Source organism: Pyrus communis, chromosome 10, assembly GCF_963583255.1.
Source record: "Pyrus communis chromosome 10, drPyrComm1.1, whole genome shotgun sequence".
Lineage (NCBI taxonomy): Eukaryota > Viridiplantae > Streptophyta > Magnoliopsida > Rosales > Rosaceae > Pyrus > Pyrus communis.
The window spans coordinates 25,252,207-25,275,064 of NC_084812.1; the positions used below are offsets into that span (position 1 = coordinate 25,252,207).

The 22,858-nt window shown below is 37.7% G+C and overlaps 2 protein-coding genes and 1 pseudogene across 2 annotated transcripts; 2 read left to right on the forward strand and 1 right to left on the reverse strand.

Annotated features, from left to right (window-relative positions):
* The first annotated feature begins 1,500 nt into the window (after positions 1-1,500).
* LOC137746419 (dirigent protein 22-like) lies at positions 1,501-2,199 on the forward strand. Its single transcript, XM_068486438.1, has one exon. It carries the CDS (start codon positions 1,501-1,503, stop codon positions 2,056-2,058), a length of 558 nt encoding a protein of 185 aa, XP_068342539.1. The 3' UTR covers positions 2,059-2,199.
* A 241-nt stretch (positions 2,200-2,440) lies between these two features.
* LOC137748865 (scarecrow-like protein 3) lies at positions 2,441-5,060 on the reverse strand. Its single transcript, XM_068489052.1, has 2 exons — positions 4,827-5,060; positions 2,441-4,142 (listed from the first exon to the last, which is right to left on the reverse strand). Exon 2 carries the CDS (start codon positions 4,085-4,087, stop codon positions 2,711-2,713), a length of 1,377 nt encoding a protein of 458 aa, XP_068345153.1. The 5' UTR covers positions 4,088-4,142; positions 4,827-5,060; the 3' UTR covers positions 2,441-2,710.
* Positions 5,061-17,545: 12,485 nt separating this feature from the next.
* On the forward strand, positions 17,546-20,340 carry LOC137748943 (pentatricopeptide repeat-containing protein At4g33990-like; annotated as a pseudogene).
* The last annotated feature ends 2,518 nt before the right edge of the window (positions 20,341-22,858 follow it).

Consider the following 22,858-nt stretch of genomic DNA (forward strand, 5'->3'; position numbering starts at 1 on the left):
ATATTGATTTGCGACGCCTATTTTTAAGAACTACATTAATTGATTTTCAATTTTAGGGACCATCTTGATGGTGTGGATCAATTTCAGAGACCATCTTGATGATGTGAGTCAATTTCAGGGACCATTTGTGAAAAAAAACCTGTAAATTTTTTGAGGCCCATTTATGTGCTACATTAGCACTTAACGAAATTTTTAACATAATTGTGACAGAAAAACCACATTGATTTGCGACACCTATTTTCAGGGACTACATTGATTAATTTTTAATTTCAGAAACCATCTTGATGGTGATGATAAATTTCAGGGACTATTTCTAATAAAAACCCAATTTGTTTAATCATCCTGTAGGGCCTAGGCAATAGCACTGGACACCGTTACTCGAGAATTACCATTTTAATCATCTTAGATGTGTTGAATGACACCTCAAGACAACTTTATTTATCCGACAAAAATACTTGATTTGAAAAATGAAACTACATTAGCAAGTTCAGACAAAGAAAAAAAATATAAAAGAGAATAGGCAGGGTAGAATCCATAAGGTTTCGAGGACCAGCTATATAAAGTACCATATACAACTGGGAAAGCCTTGTTTGTGAAGCAAGCATGCTCTGAGGGGTGTTATCATATCGTCATATGGCAATTGGCACACTATTACTTCGTCTGGAATCAATCGAATTCCCACTAATCATAGAAAATTGTTTGTCGCCATGGTTCACTACAATTTAGTAAGCGTATATAATTTGCAATTACAAAACTTTAAAACCCTTTATTTTTTGGTACCACGGAAATATACGTGCAGCAAGGTTTTGCATAGCAGTAAATAAATTGCTAGCTAATCCAAGTTATGAATACTTTCAAAAAAAGAAATGCTCGTGATTTGGCAATAAGTACCGGACAATAGTATTGATTGATAACAAGAAAATGATCCAAAAAAACTCACTTTAATGTTTAATATGTCGTTACACTTAAATTTCTTTTGTCAAAAAAAAAAAAAAAAAGGCAATATTGTTCAGACACATAAAACCGATTTACATTGCTCACTGAGCTCTAACACTAGTGGAACTCATATGATAAAAGATGACTTTAATACAAATACCAATTTTCTCCACTATGAATCATGATGGATCGACATATATGAAACAAGACTACCACGTAATGTTATCTCCACTCAAATTATTATGTGTATTTGGTTTTATTTATTTATTAACCAACCATAAAGTAGAGACATATTAACCAACCATGTGGAAAAGTACACTAAAGTGACAAGTGTTCTGACTCATAAAATTTATGTTGAAGATATCATAAAATTATATTCATTGCCCTGCTGCTCTCTTGTTGATCGAAAACCAAGCACGGGGTTATAATTTATTCAACAAAGAACGCATGCAAAGAATCCACACTCTTAACTAAGGAAGAGACATCATTCCCCACTTCTATACCATTACCATCCTATAAATAACCATTTTCAACACTTACAATACAACTGAAAACTGAACCAAAATGGCTTGTTTTGCCACTTTTGCCTGCTACTCCATCATCTTGTCAACCTCCTTCACTACCATTCATGGAATATTCTCAGAGCACTCTCTTTTATCCCTATCTGCAAAACGAATGGAGAAAACTACCAGCCTTCACTTCTATTTCCATGACATCCATGACGGCGAGAACCCAACTGCCATGAAAATTGTTGAACCACCAAACGAGTCAGTTGGTGGTTTCGGAACAACTTTCATGGCAGACAATCCATTGACAGAAGGGCCAGAGCTTAGTTCAAAGCTTGTGGGGAGAGCTCAGGGGATTTATGCTATTGCTTCTCAGCATGACTCAGGGTTGCTTATGGTCTTGAACTTTGATTTTCTAGACGGTATGTACAATGGTAGTACCGTAAGCATTCTAGGGAGGAATCCATTTATGGAAGCCATCCGAGAGATGCCTATCGTTGGAGGTACTGGGGTTTTCCAATATGCACGGGGCTATGCATTGGCGAAGACATTTTCGATGAGCATGAAAACTGGAGATGCTGTTGTTGAGTACAATGTGTCTGTGTCGCACTACTGAAGTGTAATGATATTGTATCATATCATCTCAATCAGAGATGTGGTCAGTACATGTAGTACAAATAATTTTGTTGCTTTTTCGTTATTAGTTGTGTTGCCTTTCATGAATCTATGTTGTGTTGATTTAGAATATCTTTTATATATATATATATATATATATATATATATATATATATATATATATATATGCAATGATATATTTACAATGAGAGGGTGGGGATCATAAATTGTTAACGAACTTGTCATTCACGTAATTCAAACTTAAGGTCTCTAACTTACAAACGGAGAGGAATTCCGCTATACTGTAGTACCAAGTTGATTTAGAATTAATATCTTGAATAGGAATGCCGTGATATTCCACTTCTTGAAATACCTATATGTTTGACTTTGAAGTATCAATAGAACAAAGAATCAACCTAAAGAAAATATGCCAAAGGCGCAACATCAGTGTTTGTATGGAAAGAGAAAACAAAAAAGCATACAGATTAAAAGATAACAAAAAAATTTAGAACAGAGAATAAATTCTCCGAACCTTTCTAAGGAAGACACTATGCAGTTGGCGAGGAAGAACTGCTTAAAATTCTTTACAACAAGAAAAGGGACAAAAGAAAGAAAAAGAAAACAGCACTCAATCCCCGGATGGTCGATCAACATCATTGGTATCTCCTAAACCTCCAGCCTGAAATCGAAAAAAGAGGTCTGTCGTGCCAGCAAATAACCACACATCCATTATATTCTTTAATCTTGTACCCGTCATAGCCACGCAACAGCTCCGTAGCCTGCAACATTCCGTTGTAGCTCAAAGGCACCCTGCCAAACCCAGCCAACTCAAGCCTTAAAATCCACTTCTCAAGCTTCTCATGCCTCTCCGTTCGCTCAGTTCCTTCACATGCTATGATGTTTTTTATTTCCTCTCCGAAAAGCAGCTTCTCAACCTTTTGTCGCTCCATTGGTGATCTCGATACTGTAGACTCTAAGCAATCAAAAAGTGCTCCATAGAAGTATAATGCTTCCATGATCCTGTCCATCAATGTATGGCCATTGTGGTTTGCCTCTTGCTCTGTTATTACCATTAGTTTTGGCGAAAGGCCCCAAAGAGAAGTTAAAAAACTCCCCATCTTTGGTGAAGCACTTGATAGCGGGGACAAAGCAGAATCGGGACTGCCGTTAATTGGATCTTTCTCCAGCCACTCTCCTAAAGTGAGTTTATTCATATGCAGGACTTTCTGCAGGTTCTTAGATGCTATTGGTGTTTTCCTCCTCTGATCATCATCACTTGCCAAGAGAGAATGTAGCTGCAGTATGGAGCATACTGCCAGAGCCTCTCCAGTCTTGACACGCAAACTTTCGATATCAAGGTTCTCTAGCTTGCTAACTATAGCATTGAACTGAAATGGGATGTTCAAATTTTCAGCTTCTTCTGTCAACCGAAGGAACATCTGGTCTAATACTTCTTTTTGTTCATGAATGCCAGTAATTCTCAAATGAGGCGGGCCTTCAGGTCGTGCATTTAACGTCTGAATCAGATTAATCCACTGGGCAGGCTCACATGAATGAAGATCGATAATATGAACCATCTTCTCCCCTTCCATGGCTTCCACTATGGCCCGATTTGTGACCACATATGCAACCTTTAGGAAAGGACAGAGATCAAAGAACAGCCTTTGAACAAGAATTTCTTCCGAGACTGATGATATTTTTGTTGAATTAAGCGCTTTATGCAGACCGGGCAAGCCTTTAAGCATCCGGTCTGCAAGTGCCTCAGTGAAATAAGCGGCTATTCTCTGCATTGAATCACCATCAGGAGAGGCGAGCTGACAAGTCTGGTCAAGCCAAATATTTGCATTCTCGATGCTACCCGATGCGACATGGCTAGCACAGGCGTAAAGAAGCTGGATCAGGCATAAACCTCTCTCCTCAGATTTTAGCTCCCTGAGCCATGGTGAGTATGGAGATCCTATCCCAGGAGATAGCCAGGGAAAGAACTGCAGCGCTGATGAAGTTACTGGTGACCCGTCCTCTTGTGCCATTTTTTCAATTAACGATGAAAACAATGAGGGGATGAAGAAGATCAGATTGCCAGAACTGTTTCAAAACAGCAAGAATTAGACCAGTAAGAAAGCAGCTGAGGAAATAAATTATTTAGAATTTGATTTCAGTGTTTTATTCCACATGTTTGTTTTCCAAATAATGAATCACTTAGATTCGACCTGAAATTTCGAAGTATCATACCTATAATACAAACAATAGTCTAAATTACTCTTATCTATGGGGCTGAGGATTCGAACTCGTCTACTTTGACCAACTGACCTAGCTCACGAGGTCCAAAGTACCATACCTGTAATTTCACACAGACCTGACTTTGGTATATCTAAGTATAACACACAAGAAAAATTAATCATGAATCCTTGTAAATATGTAACGAATCTGGTGGTTTCTGAGAAACAGAGCAAAAGAATGAAAAAAAAAAGGTATGAAAATTGATTTTTGTTCTCGGAAATGATTCCATTGTTAACAAAACTGAAAAAACATTAACAAGTGACCAAAAATATTTCCTTTGCTACTCAACAACGTAAGTTCTTGGGAATTTTACAAGTTAAAATGTCTACTTTTTTCATCAACAAATCAACCAAAAAGCCCTACACAACATCATACCACACAAAAAAGCATAAAATAGAAAAAAAATCTCAACAAATGAACAACTGCAGACGTAAAAAATATAAATTTCAACATCGCAAGAAACAATGATACACAGAGCCCGGGAATTACCAGAGAAAGTAACTAGTCAGTTCCTCCAATAAACAACCCACCAAGTTCAAACGACATGGAAAATTCCTAACTGGGTTTTCAAATGGAAAGAAAGCTCAGAAAAGTTTCCTGAAATGGTGGTGGCTGGCTGGAGCCTCCTCCTAGTATTGCATCAAAGGCGTGGAGTTTGAGAAAACTCAGAAGGGTTTTGTGTTTGTGATGTGAAGTTTTGTTGCAAAGTGAGTGAAATAACAAAAAAAGCTCTTGTTTTGAAGGACTTTTCCATGGCTGCGTTACGTTGGCGACAATACTAGAGGCTGCCTTTTGTCGTCATTAATTTGTTTTATTTGTCCTTTGGAGGGTGTTCAGAGGAATATGGAATTTCTGAAATACAGTGCCCTCTCTCTCTCTCTCTCTCTCTCTCTCTCTCTCTCTAGATTTTCTCTATCTAAAATGTTTGGTGTGTTACTTTGTTTCTCTCTCACTCTCACTTGGGATTTGTCACCAAGTGAAATGGATGGGAATAAGAGCTGGCCAAAGTTTGGGACTATTCTTCAACACAATGCCCTTCCAAACATGTCCTAACAAAACAAAACAACACCCTTGCTTGTTGCTTAGTGGGTAATAGTGGGGATTGCAAGGAGGAGCCTCCCAAGTGCCTCCAAATCCAAAACTTGTATTTGGATTCTTTCCACAGACATACACCATCCACTTGGTACTTTCTTCTAACATTAGGACAAGGGGACAAGTAAATTATAGGAAAAGCAAGTAGATAGAGCATTTAACTTTGGTGGTGGTGGTGGGAGTTCTTGGAAGAATATCATACCCCCATGGCTTCAATATTTACTTTTTACCCTAACCCAGTCCCATGTCTGAACGTTTCTTTGTATAGTTAATCAAGTGACATCAAATTGCAACCTACTTTAAGCCACCTGATCATGTATTAGTGGTATACAACATCATTGCATCTGGTACGTCTATGCTTCACTTTGTTGTTTGCAAAAAAATAACTTTCCTATTTCTGCAATCAATTTCACTTAAAATTCTATCATGCTCATGCTATGAAAAGTGGCTTGACAAATGAATAATTTCATTTAAAAACGTATAGAGAAGTGATTTTCACACGTTTCTTTTCTCACCGTGCACACGTCTGTTTATATCTAACATTTGGATTTTATTAATCCAAGAAGAATCAATGAATATAAAACAAAGATGTGAATAATAAAAAATAAAAAATATAAAGAGCTGGTGCGGATACCATTTCTCAACAATATATGTGTCAAATTATACAATGAACTATTGCGATTACATTATAAGAGACACACACTCATATAGGTTACTTTAGTGAAGTAAAAAAAGAATGTATAGTTCATCAATATCCATTCAGTCTGTTGACCATATTTTAATTGATCAAAATTTGAATATCTAACTCATGGTCAGTATTCAGTATTCGAAGAAACTTAGTGTTACATGTACTTTTTTTTCCTAGAGAAAACCTATCATTCAATAGATAGAACAAGGTGTATATCAAACAAAAATGTGTTGAAAGAAGCACCTCTGAAAAACCTTATTTCGGGTATAACTACATAAAAAAAGGCCACAGGTAAAGGAAAAAGAGAATCTACACAATCCCTAAAACCTGCAAAATTGTTACATAACATCATCCTTAAGGCACATTATCTAAAGTTACATTACCTAGGGGTTCGTTTGGATGTGTTTTTAAAATGACTGATGCTTCTTGCAAGAAGCACTTCAAGTATTTTTTTTTAAGGAATCACTTGCATTTTTACTAAAGATTAGTTTCAAAAACATTTTCAAAAAAAAGGTTTCAGTCATTTTAAAAGCAGTTTCAAACGAGCCCTAAAACATCAAGGATTTACCACGCCAACAGGAGATCATCTCGGATCCAGCTCAAGAGCCATGGTGACCCATCCCCAATCCAAAACGAGAGATCCCACCAAGAAGGCTATATAACAAACAAGTCGGTGCGTAAATAGGCTTAAAATTGTATTTTTATGCTCTCATTCAAGAAAGATCTTATACAAAACTAGGAAAAACTATTGCATAATATTTCTATTTTAACTCTCAAGTCTCAAAATCAAATTGAAATGCGACTAAAGAATAATTATTTGGTCTAGTAATACTGAAATAAGAGTACATCTAAACTATCGCATCTTGTAGTGTGGCTTGTAACTAAGCAGAGTATTAAAACGATTGGTTGTATGAAGATTTAAATCAAGAGGTGAGATATTCATTATCACCTCATGTTGAGGTCATATCATGCACGCCCCAAACCCTTGGATTAGTAGGGCATACCCACCTCTAATAGGTGCGTAACAAACCATAATTACTGTTCAAATAACTAAACTCTAAGTTTCAAATGTTGCTCGTGTGAAACTTACTACATGCCAAAAAGAAAATGTGACAAACTACTGAAGACACTATATCTTACCTTTAATTTATTGGAAATTTATGTTTGAAATTTCTTTAGCCGGTTTATACAATTCAACGTAAAGCTATAAGGTACCATTTGCAACCAATGTTCCATGATATATACTATATATGTGGATGTGGGAGGCTAATGAGATATGAGTCAGCCAGCACTTGCATGGCTTGTGCCAAATATAAGTAGACAAAATTGAGCATCTGTCAGTTGTTTCTGTCTCAAAAAATTCCAATTCCGTTGTATCGTTGTTTGTAAATCATTTGTTTGCATTTACAGGCTGCATAGGGAAGTCAAACTCAGAATAGAGCAATAGTCAGGAAATACAATTGAATCCAATTTAATAATTTTCTAAGTTTCTAGGGTTTAAGTACCGAATGCCGGAGAATGAAATATATAGAATTTTATATTACATATTTCAATTCTATGATGATATATATAATTTAAATGTTACGATCTATACTAAATTTTATTGTATTAATTAATTTTCTTGAAGTTGTGAAAATATGAAAATGTCCCTAGCAAGGCTAAGCGAAAATCCTAAGAAGAAAGCCTCCATTCTTCTTCTTTATATATAAAGTCATCTTTATACATAAAATCAGCACTCTAAAATAGTGAAGCTTTTAGCATATCAAGAATGCCCTCCACTAATTAGAATGTTAAAAGAAAATTTTAATTAATTGGGATAAAGTACTAAAATGGCAATATTTTAAATTAAAAGAAATTAATTAAAAATTCTAAAAAATAAAAAGAATCCCACATAGTGGACAATTTATTTTTATTTCTTTGAATTTTCAATAAAAAAAAAACTATAAAATCAGTATTTAAAAAAAAAAAAGAGAATTACCACATGCGTTAGCTAGTGCGTGGCAAGAGGCTAGCATGTATAAAAGGGTGACAAAAACGTTTTCCCTAAGACAATGTAGTCATATTCACTAGCAATTGGATCATTAAGTTTCTTGTCAAATTATTCTTACCTTGGTTTTCTTTCTTTGTTTTCTAATTTTGTATTTTTCTTGGGAGTCAAGCAAATCCATAAGAAGTATACTTCAAAGCTTCACTAAAAACAAACAAAGAAGATATGTTATAGAGATCTAGCCAACCATCTAGGCGATATCACCCAAATTAAATCGAAAGCTCAATGATAAGCAATATTTGATGTTTTAGTTTTTATCCTTTCGAATAAGGCCGTGAGTGTGTGTCTTAAACGTCACTATATATCGGTCTTAACAATGATTAATGGTAGTGTTTACCAAAGCAAAAAATAGACCATATGGCCAACCAATGCTAATTAAAATGGATTTTCATAGATAATTACATTGTACCAAGACTATATAAACCCTCTAAGTCTCAGTTAGACTTGCAAAGGAATGGAATTTGGGGTAAAAACAAAAACAAGAGGGCCTATAATTCTAGTTTCTCCTTATGTAAGTTTGACTTGTTTTTTTTCAAGTTAAAACTTGGCTTGATTTTTTTCTTACAGGAGGCAAGCTTGAGTGACGTCACGCCCTAATGCTCGAATACTTATTGTCTTCAAGATGAGCTATTTTTTATTTATTTTTGGTACTATGACTTTGAATCTCCCATCATATATTTTCGATCCCTCGATATATCTAAATCATTTATCCAAATCAACAAACAGATTTTGTACGTCCCGTCGTGTACTTATGTCACTTGGTCTCAAATCTCCCAAAAAATAAATGATTTACTTTACTTTGTTTGAAAATTAATTACTCAATTCTTTTCAATCAAATCATTACAGTGACTTCCGTATTTAACCCGTCGTGGTAGTTATAAGATAATTTTGAAGTCACAATATTATAGGTACCATGATCGCATTTACTCACCACAACTTATATGAGGCCTACTCAAGATTCGAACTGGTTTTCGTCTGTGAGAAATGTGGCTAGTAAATGTAATACAGGAGTTTCGCTAAGAGATACTAGTGGAACTTCCAATTTTATAGCTCAAATACGAGCAAGGAAAAGCCATGAAAACTTTTGGATCTTCCAAATTATACAAAATTCATTTAAGGGTGTGGTCCGTACGGAATCACGGGTTGGTGAACTAGAAATTGGGCTGGATGTGGATGGGTATGTGGGCCAATATATATATATATAGGCTGGGTTACAGCTAGCCCAGAGGAGCATTTGATAGACTTATTTTGGATTAATTATACTAATATTTCTTGAGATTTTTTGTGTTTTCATAAAACCTTTTATGTTTGAGAAATATGACTAACACCCCATGAGGTTTTAATTCACTTTCACATAACCCCTTGAAAGATAGATATACCCTTGTAATTAATTACTTAAAATTAAAAAATATTTATAAATAAAAAATTAAGTCTAGAAAAATGTTGAATTAAATAAAATTACATGAAACACCATTAAATAAAACAAAAGAATCCCTGTGAAGCCGTCTACTTATGAGATGCTTCAAGATCATCATTCTTTTCAAAGGATCTAGTTCCCGTCCTTAAGTCATCACCACAAATAGATCGCAAGAACATTCCAAAAACCCAACAATGATGCCGTGCAGACTGGTCGCAGCCTAACATGTTTGCACGGCAATCAGCCAGATTTTCCATTATTTATTAGCCACAATTTGATCAGAATCACCCTTGTTTAGTGAAGAAAACCCGCCGACCCAATGCACAGACCATTTTTATATTAATACACCCTTCAACCCGTTGTTCTTTATCGTGGAAGATTTCCCTCGCCGGCCTCTGCAACTACTTCTTCAACACCGCTGCTTTGGCCATTGTTGTCATATCATAATAGAAAACACATGTCTTTGCAATTTCGATTGTTTTTTGTTATGTATTTTGGTGGATTTTTTTATTTCTGAGAATTAAATATGATCAAATGAAATCTTTGTTTCCGGTAAGTTATAAACAATATTAGAAGAATTTTTTGTTGTCGTAGTATATGTTCTTCTTCCTTCTACTTCCATTCTCGCAAAGAGAGTATGAATCAGACCGAAAAAATATAAAGAGAATAATTATGAAACTTGAAAATATTGAAGGAACCCACCAATAGTCAAATACCAAAACCAAAAACCCAACACACACGCATCCTAGAATTCAAAGCCAAGAAGAATTCTACAATTTGACCATTTTTAATGTTTAATGTGATTCTTTTTAATTTGATTTCTTTTTCTATTTATTTATAAATATTTTTTAATTTAAGTAAATAACTACAAGACGTATATACGTCTTTAGAAGGGGTTATGTGAAAGTGAATTAAAACTTCAGGGGATATTAGTGATATTTATCAAATGTGAGGAGTTGTTGAGAAAACACGAAAAACCTCAAGAGGTGTTAGTGTAATTAGTCCGGCTTATTTTTTGAATCTCAAATTACCACACTTAATCCCTTAAAATTCCATTTTTGCACAGGTCGAGTTCTAGGGTGTCTTTGTGTGGATTTTTTTTTTTATAGAAAAAGTTCAATAAAATGAGATAGCTAAAACTCGAAAAAATTCTTATGATACAAGCGTGTTAAAATAATTCTTTACAATACTAACAACAGCATGAACGACAAGAACTAATGTTATAGCATGACATAACAATAGTTGAACAATGATAAATCAATGATATATCGATGATGCCATAATGATGAACTTGGGCATACCTCTTCATTTCTCTTTCCTCCGTCAAAATCAACTGCAACGGTCGTCGGCATTGTCCTTCTCTCCACCCTCAAAATCCCATGCAAAGTAAATATCCATGAATGAAATAATTTAGAAATGGTTTTGCAAATCAACAGTATACAATCAAAATCCTAATCTTGATTTGGGTTCAGAATGACAAAATATTGTCTCTAAAAGTGTCTCAAAACCCTCAAGAATTACAAAAAATTGAGACAACTAGAAGCATGGTGTTTCTCCGGAAGCGTCTCATAAACCACGTGAACTAGTTACTATAGGCCAATATTTTACTAATGCAAGAATACGTAATTACAATTAGCATGCACCTAAACGATCGAATCAATAGTTCGATAACGTAATATATCAGTTGGCCAGTTATATGGGGAGCCGTAAGCTGTGCTGAAAAGGCCCAAAAAGAATCAAAGAGAACAATAATGTAGATCTTTCTGCACAAGTGTAGGTAGTCTGCTTCTTCACAGACAATGTCTATTTCACCAAGTCCGCTCCTTGGTGGACAAATGGTCATTTAGTTTGTGGGTACGAAGCCCGTTGGACGTGTGCTACGTGCGGTTACACGTTTTAAATGCATTTATATGCGTAAATTGACAAAATGAAAGTTAAATATTTGAAGTAAATGAATAGTCTTAGATCATGCTAGAAGAAACCACTCATAAACTAATTAAAGCAGCTGAATACACATAATAAAATCGGTCTTTATAAAATTTACATTAAGAATAAAGAAAATAATATTTAATAAGCAACTGATTGAATTATATTATTACTAGCCCATTGTAAGGCTAAGCCCAGTCTCCTCATCCTTAGTGTAGATAATATCGTTTGTTAAAAAAAAAAAAAAAACAATCATTTGACATCTAATTTAATTACATTATTATTCGCGTGGGAAAGACCTTTTTTTTTTTTTTAATAACCGGCATTACACGCCTCTTAAGATATTTTGAACATGTTTAAAAATGGAGAAAATAATATTGAATGAACATCTGATTGAATCATATTATTGCTAGCCTACTGTGAGGTACTAATTAAAAAAAAACAATACAAAAAAAATTAATTATTAAAAAAATATTGTTCAAATGACAAAAATATCCCTCCCGCATTTGTCGCATTATTTTGGGTTGCCTTTGAAGTTTTTTGTTTGAGGGGTATTTTTGTCCAATTGTTTTGTTGCTTGTGACACCAAAAACTAGTATTCACCTTATTGTTGGCTTTATATATAGATCCCTAAGAGCATCTCCACATGAGATGCTAAAATGTATACATCAATTATAATAATAAAAAAAGATCACACTAATATTCTTCAACCGAAGTATTAAATCCTATGTTGTGATGACATGGATTGGCAACAAAAGAGGTTGTTGTCAAATTTGACAGCATCTTCAAATGTTTTTTTTATTAATTATTAAATGTATTTTATTAATTTTTAATTAGTTTAATTATTTATTATAATTAATGTTAAGTTGACCGATGCAATTATTCTACTTTTTTTTTCTTTTCAATCAACGAAGGTGAATAGGTTACATATTAAACTTTAAATGTCATTTATTAAATTTTAATTAGTTTAATAATTTATTTTATAAAATAATAAAATAATAATTTAATTTGATATATCGAACAAAACTTTAAAAAATATCAAAATATCACGTAAGTTGCAAAAATTTAAATTTTATGTTCAAAATTTGACTTGATATAAATCCCTGTTGAAAGATAACTCGGCTAGGGTTTAGAAATATGAAGTCTGGGAATTAACTTTGAATACTTTCTTATTAATTCACAGTTGAATACAAGACTTATATAATACAAAGAAGTCTATTCTAGGAAGGAAACAAAGATGATTTACATTGATTCATACGGATCAATTCTACTCCTAATATCAAGGGGACGATATTGTCGTCCAATACTCCCCCTCAAGGTGGAGTGTGAATGTCAAGAACACCCATCTTGCCAAGTAGAGAACGGAATGCTGACTGTCCAAGTGGCTTGGTGAATATGTCGGCAAGTTGCTGTCCAGTAGGTACATAGGCTGTCGAAATAATCCCAAAACGCAGTCGTTCTCGAACAACATGGCAGTCGATCTCTATGTGTTTGGTGTGTTCGTGAAAAACGGGATTGGCAGCTATGTGAAGTGCAGCTTGGTTGTCACAGTGTAACCTTGCCGGACCCTTGTGATCAATTTGCAGATCAGCCAATAGGTACTTCATCCATGTAAGCTCACATGTAGCTGAAGCCATGGCACGATACTCCGCTTCAGCTGAGGATCTCAAAACGGTAGATTGTTTCTTGGTTTTCCAAGAAACTAGTGCACCTCCAAGAAATATACAATAGCCTGTGACAGATCTTCTTGTAAGTAGACAGCGAGCCCAATCGGCGTCGCAATATCCTTTCAATGTCAAACTCCCATTTGAAGGAAAAAGAAGCCCTTGTCCAGGTGATCCCTTTAAGTATCGTAGAAGACGATGCACTGCGTCTAGATGAGGCTTTCTTGGTTGTTGCATAAATTGGCTGAGTATATGGACCGAGTATGAAATCTCCGGCCTCGTGATTGTGAGATAAATAAGTTTCCCAACAAGCCTCCTGTATTGCGAGGCATTATGGAGAAGTTGCCCTTCCGTTGGAGATAATCTCAAGTTTTCTTCCATTGGGAACTTTGCAGGCTTTGCACCAAGTAAGCCGACCTCATCAATAATGTCAAGTGTATATTTACGTTGTGAGATGGCGATTCCTTGAGAAGACCGAGCCACCTCCACACCGAGGAAATACTTTAAGTGTCCAAGGTCCTTAATGCGAAAATGGGATTGAAGAAATTGCTTGAGGTCACGGATGGCAGCCTCATCGTTGCCTGTGATAATCATGTCGTCAACATAAAGCAAGACGGCTGTAAACGAATCTCCACGCACCTTAGTGAATAGGGAGTCGTCAGCCATTGACTGCTGGTAGCCGGCTTGACTTATGACAGTGGAAAATTTATGGAACCAGCTGCGAGAGGCTTGCTTAAGGCCATAAAGGGACTTATTGAGTCGGCATACATTATTCTCCCCCTGCCGATGAAGTCCAGGAGGCAGCTGCATATAAACTTCCTCACAAAGGTCACCATGAAGGAAGGCATTATGGACATCCATTTGATGTAAGGACCAATGACGAACCGAAGCAACGGCTAATAAACAACGGACGGTGATGAGTTTGGCAACAGGAGCAAAAGTTTCCTTGTAATCGATACCTTCGCGTTGAGTAAAACCTTTGGCCACAAGACGAGCTTTATAACGCTCGACGGTACCATCGGAGTGGTACTTGATTTTGTATACCCATTTGCAACCGATGGCGCGATGACCAGGAGGTAAGGTAGTGAGAGTCCATGTGTTGTTTTGTTCAAGGGCCAGAAGCTCAGAGTCCATGGCAGCACGCCATTGAGGATCACCGTTAGCCTGTGCAAATGTAGTTGGTTCGACAAGAGTCGAAATAGCACAAGCAAAAGAGCGATGCGATGGTGAAAGATAAGCATAAGATACATAGTGAGATAAAGGATAGCGAGTACCTGACATGGAGGAGGACGTGGCGCTTGGAGCAAGAGATTGCACATGATATAAATGGTATCCCTGAAGCCTGACGGAGGGCTTGAGGGCACAGCCAGATTGGCGAGGGGCAGGTGGGGCAGGGGGGCAGGTGGGGTAGGAAGTGGTGGAGAGACTAAGTGAGGGTCGGTTGGTGTGGGAAGAGAGGGTGCTATGAGAGTGAGAGGAGCAGTTTCTGTCGGTGTGGGTAAAAGGATATCGGTCGGTGTGGGTACAGGAGGTGCAGTCGGTGGTGGTGTGGGATTAGGATGAGATGGAGAGTCGGTGGGGATAGGTAGGTAGGTGTAGCAGGGTGATGGTCAAGTGGTTGAGAGGAAAAAGGGAACGTGGCTTCATGGAAGATCACGTCACCAGTGGAAAAAATTTTGTGTGTGGTAAGGTCATAAACACGATAGCCCTTCTGACCTAATGGATACCCAACAAAAATACATCTTTGAGCACGTTGGTCAAACTTATGGTGAGGATGAAGGTTGGTAGCATAACACAAACAACCGAAAACCCGAAGATGCGAAAAATCGGGAGTGTGACGATGCAAAAGCTCATAAGGAGTTTTATGACCAAGAAGAGGTGTAGGTAAACGATTAATTAAATAACATGCTGTTTGTATGCTTTCCCCCCAAAAATGTTGTGGTAAATTGGCTTGAAACCGTAGAGCTCGACCAACATTGAGGAGATGACGGTGTTTCCGTTCAACAACCCCATTTTGTTGGGGCGTGGACGGACAAGAAGTTTGGAATATGATACCCTTGTTATCAAGGAAAGGACGTAAAGAGGTAAATTCACCACCATTATCAGCCCTAAGTGTTTTAAGCATGCAATGAAATTGTGTTTGGACCCAAGCAATAAAGGAACGTAACAATCCTTGTGTTTCGGATTTAAAACGCATGAGATGTATCCAAGTATAGCGAGAATAATCATCAACAATCGTTAAAAAATACCGAGCCCCCGAATGGGAATTGACTCGGTGAGGTCCCCAAATATCACAATGTATCAAATCAAAAGGTGCTTTAGAAGAAATAAAACTGGACGGAAAAGATAACCGGGTTTGTTTAGCAAGAGGACAAATGTCACATGTATGACTGGAATCAAATACTATTGATGGAACTTGTTTGGTTAAAGTTTGCAGATGACCGGTAGAAGGGTGCCTTAATCGTTGGTGCCAGAGGGTGAAGTTGCGGCTAATGTGATGAGCGAGGCGAAGGTTGTGTTCTGGCGCCAAGTAGTAAAGCCCATTATATCGCTTGCCCAGGCCAATCGTCCTCCTCGTATCCATGTCCTATATCACACAGAAATCAGGGAAGAAAATCACTATGCATCGTAATGCTTCAGTAAGTTTGCTAACAGATAATAAGTGAACTCGGAAGTTGGGCACATGAAGCACTCCATCAAGTTTAATGTGTGGGGTAACTTGTATAGAACCAATCGAGTCTATTAAGGCATGTCCTCTATTCGGCAATTGAACAGAATCCAGCATGGATAATGACTTCTTGTCTAGCAAATGAGGAGAAGGAGATACATGGTCTGTTGCCCCACTATCAATGATCCAATATAAAGTTTTCTCTGACAAGTCAGAAGAAGGTGTGATTGTACCTGTTGCATTTGCAAAATGCTGCGGATTACCATCAATGTTGCTCTTCTTGAGCATTGCCATAAGTTGATTATATTCTTCTGTGGTGAACTTTGGACCGTCACTGGACGTCACCTTGTGTTGTGAGTCTACACCCTTGGTGGTCTCGGTCTCCACCGTGACTTGGTTTGCCGCAGGTTTTCTTTTATTTGGTGGCTTGACTGATTTGCCATGATACTTATGGCCAGGCGGGAAACCATACAAGTAAAAGCATCGATCCACGGTGTGGTATTTTTTATCACAATATGAGCATTGAATGGTGTTTCCTTTTGATGCAGCAGTTTCCTTGTTACGGGTTATATTCATAGCATGCATATTTATATTGTTACGATTTAGAGATACCTCTACTTGCTTCTCTTGTTGGAGAACAAGGGAATATGCCCTCCGAGTGTCTGGTAGTGGCTGCATCAATAGTATCTGTCCACGTACTGCTGCATAAGTGTCGTTTAAACCCATCAGGAACTGCATCACCTTTTCTTTCTCATCTCGATCATTCATCTTCTTCAATCCCCCACAGGTGCAAGTTGGAGTTTCATTGTAGGATGCCAGTTCATCCCACAACGCTTTCAGTTTCGTGTAGTAAACCTGGATCGATTGTTGTTCCTGTCTGTGTTCAACGATCTCTCTCCTGATTTGATAAATGCGTGAGTCGTTTCCTTGTGAGAAACGATCTCGTAGATCTGCCCAAACATCGGCTGCTGTTGTATAATAAGAAACGCTGCTCGCAATATCGTCGTGGACTGAGTTGAGAATCCAGGCAAGGACCATATCATTGCATCTTTGCCATGATGCAAATTGTTTGTCAGTCTCTGATGGAGGGTCAATGGTGCCATCAACCATGCCAAGTTTATTTTTCGCGCTCAAGCTGATTCGCATAGCACGACTCCAGGTATTGTAGTTGTCTCCTTGAAGTGTTTTGGAGACCAAGATATTCTCAGGTTGATCTGAGGGATGTATGATAAAAGGGTTCGAGACATCTGTGAATGTCTCCATAGGTTTTTGGGTGTCAATGGACGTCTTAGGTATTGGATCGCCCATGGTGGTTTAGGTGATGTTGTGTTTGTTAGGATTTGCGAAAGCTGTGTGGGTATTCAGAGTCACCAGAAACGGTGCTCTGATACCATGTTGAAAGATAACTCGGCTAGGGTTTAGAAATATGAAGTCTGGGAATTAACTTTGAATACTTTCTTATTAATTCACAGTTGAATACAAGACTTATATAATACAAGACTTATATAATACAAAGAAGTCTATTCTAGGAAGGAAACAAAGATGATTTACATTGATTCATACGGATCAATTCTACTCCTAATATCAAGGGGACGATATTGTCGTCCAATAATCCCCAACGATTGAGAATCATCTGCTGCTACGCGAGCTCATTGACGGACCGTTCGGATTTTCTCTGAGACCTTCATGTATGTTCAGGTAGAAAACCTCCTTTTCCTCTGTTATTCTTTACCCTACAGGCTACAGTTTGTTTGGTTGCTGAGAAAATCTTGAAAATTGTAATTTCAATTTTTCAGTAGTGGATGACCGAGAGATTGGATGATTGAAACAGTTGAAATTTATCTATCTTTTTACCCAGTTATTATATCTAATGTTTCCAAATGAATTCCTGATAGAATGGTATGTTTTCGGTTTTATGCATATTATCTCGGTGCGAATTTCTTATGAATTGGATTCAATTTCGTTTCGTGTAATCGAAGATTTATTCGCTGCCCGGCTGATGTTTTATGTAACTGTTTCCAGGTTCTTGCCCACCTGCAAAGTTAGGCATGTTTCCAAATTTTCGCCCTCGCGTCGAATTTGTTGCCAATTGTTCTCAGTTGCTGCAAATACTTTGCGGTTTTCATCAGATAGCTTTGCAAATGAGAATAGAAGCGATGGTATCGATTTTCTGTTCCAATCTTGTACTAATGTGCACCATGCTAAGCAACTCCATGCTTTTCTTGTGGTGTCGGGAAAAGCTCAAAATATTTTTCTTGCTGCCGAACTTGTCAATCGTTATGCCTACCTTGGCGAGGTGTCATTCTCTCGCCGCACGCTTGATTGAGTACCAAGGAAAGATGTCTATACCTGGAATTCCATGGTATCTGCTTATGTTCGCAGTGGATGCGTTGGATGTCTTAGTTGAAATGAGAATGGAGAGGATAAAGATGGATCGTGTAACCGTTGCAAGTCTGTTGACTGCTTGTGCACAATCAAATGATGTCTCCAGTGGGATGCTGATTCATTTGTATGTCATAAAGCATGGACTAGACTTTGAGCTTTGTATGCAATGCGTTGATTAACATGTATTCCAAATTTGGTAGCTTGGGGCATGCACGAAGGATTTTTGAACAAATGGAGGTAAGAGATTTGGTCTCATGGAACTCAATAATTGCTGCATACGAGCAGAATAATGATCCAACCACTGCACTTGAATTATTTAACGCGATGCAACTACGCGCAATTCAGCCGGATTTTTTAACACTAGTGAGTTTGGCTTCAAATTTAGCTCAATTAAGTGATTCTGAAAAGAGTAGGTCTGTTCATGGATTCATCTTGAGGAGAGATTGGTTCGTGGAAGATGTTGTCATTGGAAATGCAGTTGTTGATATGTATGCAAAATTGGGTGCTATAGATTCCACTCGTACTGTTTTTGAAGGACTTCCTATCAAGGGTACCGTTTATGGAATACTTTGATCACAGGTTATGCTCAAAATGGTCTTGCGAATGAAGCAATTGAAGTGTACCATATGATGCAAGAGTGCAAAGAAATAATTCCAAACCATGGAACTTGGGTAAGCATTCTACCAGCATATACCCATATAGGAGTCTTGCAACAAGGGATGAAAGTTCATGGACGAGTGATTAAGAACAGTCTCTATTCGGATGTATTCGTGGGAACCTTCTTGAATGATATGTATGGAAAATGTGGGAGACTAGATGATGCATTGTTGTTGTTCTCCCAAGTTCCCAGTAAGAGTTCGGTCCCTTGGAATGCTTTAATTTCGTGTCATCGAGTTCACGGGCATGGTGAGAAGGCTCTGAAGCTATTCAATGATATGCTAGATGCAGGGGTGAAGCCAGATCATGTAACCTTTGTATCTTTAATGGCAGCCTGTAGCCATTCAGGTTTGGTTGATTAAGGTCAATCGTACTTTCATATGATGCAGGAACAATATGGCATCAAGCCTACTTTGAAGCACTATGGCTGCATGGTTGATTTGCTTGGTAGAGCTGGGCATTTGAACGAGGCATATAGTTTTGTAGAGAATATGTCCAAACGGCCTGATGCTTCTGTGTGGGGTGCTCTACTCGGTGCTTGTAGAATACATGGAAATGTTGAGTTGGGCAAGATTGCTTCTGAACGCTTGTTTGAAGTTGATCCAGAGAATGTGGGTTACTATGTTTTGTTGTCCAACATATATGCAAATTTCGGGAAACGGGAAGGTGTGGAGAAGGTGAGATCTCTAGCTAGAAATCAAGGACTTACGAAGACTCCAGGATGGAGCTCAATTGAAGTTAACAACAACGTTGAGGTCTTTTATACTGCAAACCAATCACATCCAAAATGCGAGGAAATATACGAGAAGTTGAGGGATCTAACCGCCAGAATGAAGAGCCTTGGTTATGTTCCTGACTGTAGCTTTGTGCTGCAGGATGTTGAGGATGACGAGAAAGAACACATCCTCAACAGTCACAGCGAGAGATTAGCAATTGCATTCGGACTCATCAGCACGCCCCCGAAATCTCCCATTCGGATCTTCAAGAATTTGCGGGTTTGCGGGGATTGCCACAACGCAACGAAGTTCATATCGGTAATTACGGAGAGGGAGATCATTGTGAGGGATTCTAACCGTTTTCATCATTTCAAGGATGGAACTTGCTCTTGTGGGGATTAATATTGGTGACAAGCAATATGAATTAATGTAATGATGGGAGATTCATATTCTTTTAATTCTTGTAACGATTGCCCACTTGATGCCAGATTACTAGAAAAGCCATGGTCAAATGTACGACAGGCACCAGCCTTGCCTAACTGATTCATATTCTTTTGATTCATACCTGTTTTTCTGTTGATTCCACGTCAATTATGACTCACTCAGATTCCCAGCTGAGCAAGTGGCAGGAAACGGTCGTTCAAAAGCCCAAGGGCATTACCAAGAACATCGAAAATTCGAAATAACTCTTTCCAAGGATTACTCCAACCTCTGCAAATCCAAGAACCCTATTAAACCCTCAGAGTTTTCCCAAATCAAGTGAGTTTTCGAGAAACCATGCATTTTAATTAGCGCTGGATTCTGATCATTCTATGTCACTTATTAGGGTTAGAATCTTAATTAAATCAAAGCGTTTTTCTTTATGTTTGTGGGCAATGTGTTTTGTTGAAGTTGGAATTTTTGTTTGCATTCTTTTAATAGTATAATTTGTTTAATTGTGTTCACTTTGCCATGTTATACTGATTGCAGTCGAAGTTTAATTTATTTTTCTAGGACTCTAGATGATTTTGTGGAATACGAAATGCTACGTATTTAGCGTAATGTTAAGTTTTGTTATACTGAGAATGAACTCCAAGCTTGAAGTTGAACAGGAATCAAGAATTTCATTTTGTTTTAAATTTTCTTCAAAGTTTATTGTTGATTATATCAGAAACGTTGTAACCAAGGAAGTTTCTGTATGTTTTTACAATTGTATTACAAGGCCATGTGTAGAAGTCATTTTTAAGGAATCGTCTTCACATTGGAAGCCTAAACATGAATTCGAGTTAATATTACTCATCCTGAAAGATAAAGAAACGTCTTGAGGATTTGAAGAGCTGCTGAGGGGTTTGCAGTTTCATGGTTTGTTTTAATGGAAAGATGTGCACTGTTCATATTTGGTGCAGGGAATAGGGAAATGGATTTTGCGGCTTATGCGAGGGTTTATTTCAAATGGCTTGCAGTTCTGATATAATTCATTGGCTTTTTGCATTCTGTTTATATGGTTTACATGTTAAATTCATTTGTGTTTTGGTCAAATATGGGTGTCTTTTAGGCAAGAGTGTTGAGAATCAATGTCAGCCCAAAACCATAAGTAATCCACAACCCAATCTAAAGTCTAAGTCCATATCTAGTTTGATGATGTAATTGCTTACAATTGCAAAGTTAGGCAATGTTAGGTATGGTTGAGTGGAAAAAATTAGGTGCAATTAATGAGTTTTGTGTGGTAGTAAATAATCTTAGTTTAATTAAGTGTGTGGTGTAGCTTTCATTTGCTTTGCTATAAATACCCAAGTCCCCAAACATTGTATATCATCCAAGGAAAAACAAAGTCTAGAGCTAAATAAGAAAAGCTTTGCTAATTAGTTTGTTTTGTGAGCTTTCTTTAAGAGTGTGCTCTATTTTCTTCTTCTTGGGATCATTAGAGTTATCTTGGATACTCTTCTTATTTAACAATTGGTATCAGAGCCAAGTCGGTCAGGGATCGTTCTTGGTAGAGCATTGGTTGTAAAGTCTCTTGAAATTCCGAGTATGCTCTGTGGTTGCAGTTTTGACTGATCTTCCACATCAGAAAAGATTTCTTGAGATTATTGCTGGGGTTATCACAAACCTTGAGAGGGAGCTTCTTTGTGTCGAGAGTAGTGTATTACTCTGCACGGTAGTCACTCAAGCTTATTCGATGTAGTCAAAGTCTTGCCGATACGATGGGTGATCTTCAAGTTGTTGGAGGAATCAAGAAGCTCAACAACCAAAACTATAACACGTGGGCAACATGTATAGAGTCTTACCTTCAAGGTCAAGACTTGTGGGAGGTTGTCGGTGGTAGTGAAGTTACACAACCGGCAGCGGAAGATGCTAACGGCGTCTTGCGGAAGTGGAAAATTAAAGCAGGCAAATCAATGTTTGCCTTAAAGACCACAATAGAAGAAGAAATATTGGAGCACATTCGGGATGCTAAAACGCCAAAGGAAGCATGGGACACTTTTGTTACACTCTTTTCGAAGAGGAACGATACAAAATTGCAACTTCTCGAGAATGAGCTGCTATCGATGGTACAACGCGACATGACGATTGCCCAGTACTTTCACAAGGTGAAGTCGATATGCCGCGAAATTTCAGAATTAGATCCAACAGCTCCTATTGGGGAAACCAGGATGAAGAGAATAATTATCCATGGTTTGACACCCGAATATCGAGGGTTCATTGCCGCTATACAAGGATGGCCGACACAACTATCGCTTGTTGAGTTTGAAAATTTGCTTGCAGGTCAAGAAGCTATGGCCAAGCAAATGGGAGGAGTCTCACTGAAGAGTGAAGAGGAAGCGCTCTACACCAACAAAAGCAAATGCACCTTCAAGCGGTACACTGGTAGTGGATCTAAAAAGGATGGAGAAAAGGTGCAAAGTCACCAAGGAAATGAAGGCTCTCGTTCTGGGGGAGCTTGGAAGAATCGCGGTAATAGTAAAAAGTTTAGTGGCAAGTGTTACAACTGCGGGAAGATGGGCCACATGGCGAAAGATTGTTGGACCAAGAAAGAGCCTGTTGAAAGTAATACTGCTACTTCCAGTTCGAAGGAGAATAGTGAAGATGGCTGGAATGCTGAAGCATTATTCGCTACGGAAGAAGAAGAAGAATTAGCCCTCACGGTAACAACACCAGAACGCATTGACTACAAAAATGATTGGATCGTAGATTCGGGCTGCTCAAATCATATGACGGGTGATAAACAGAAGCTGCAAAATCTATCTGAATACAAGGGAGGTCGTGTGGTGGTGACAGCCG

Excerpts from the sequence above, each read along its gene's own strand:
- LOC137746419 (XM_068486438.1), top strand. The coding sequence starts at position 1,501 with ATGGCTTGTTTTGCCACTTTTGCCTGCTACTCCATCATCTTGTCAACC.
- LOC137748865 (XM_068489052.1), bottom strand. The coding sequence starts at position 4,087 with ATGGCACAAGAGGACGGGTCACCAGTAACTTCATCAGCGCTGCAGTTC.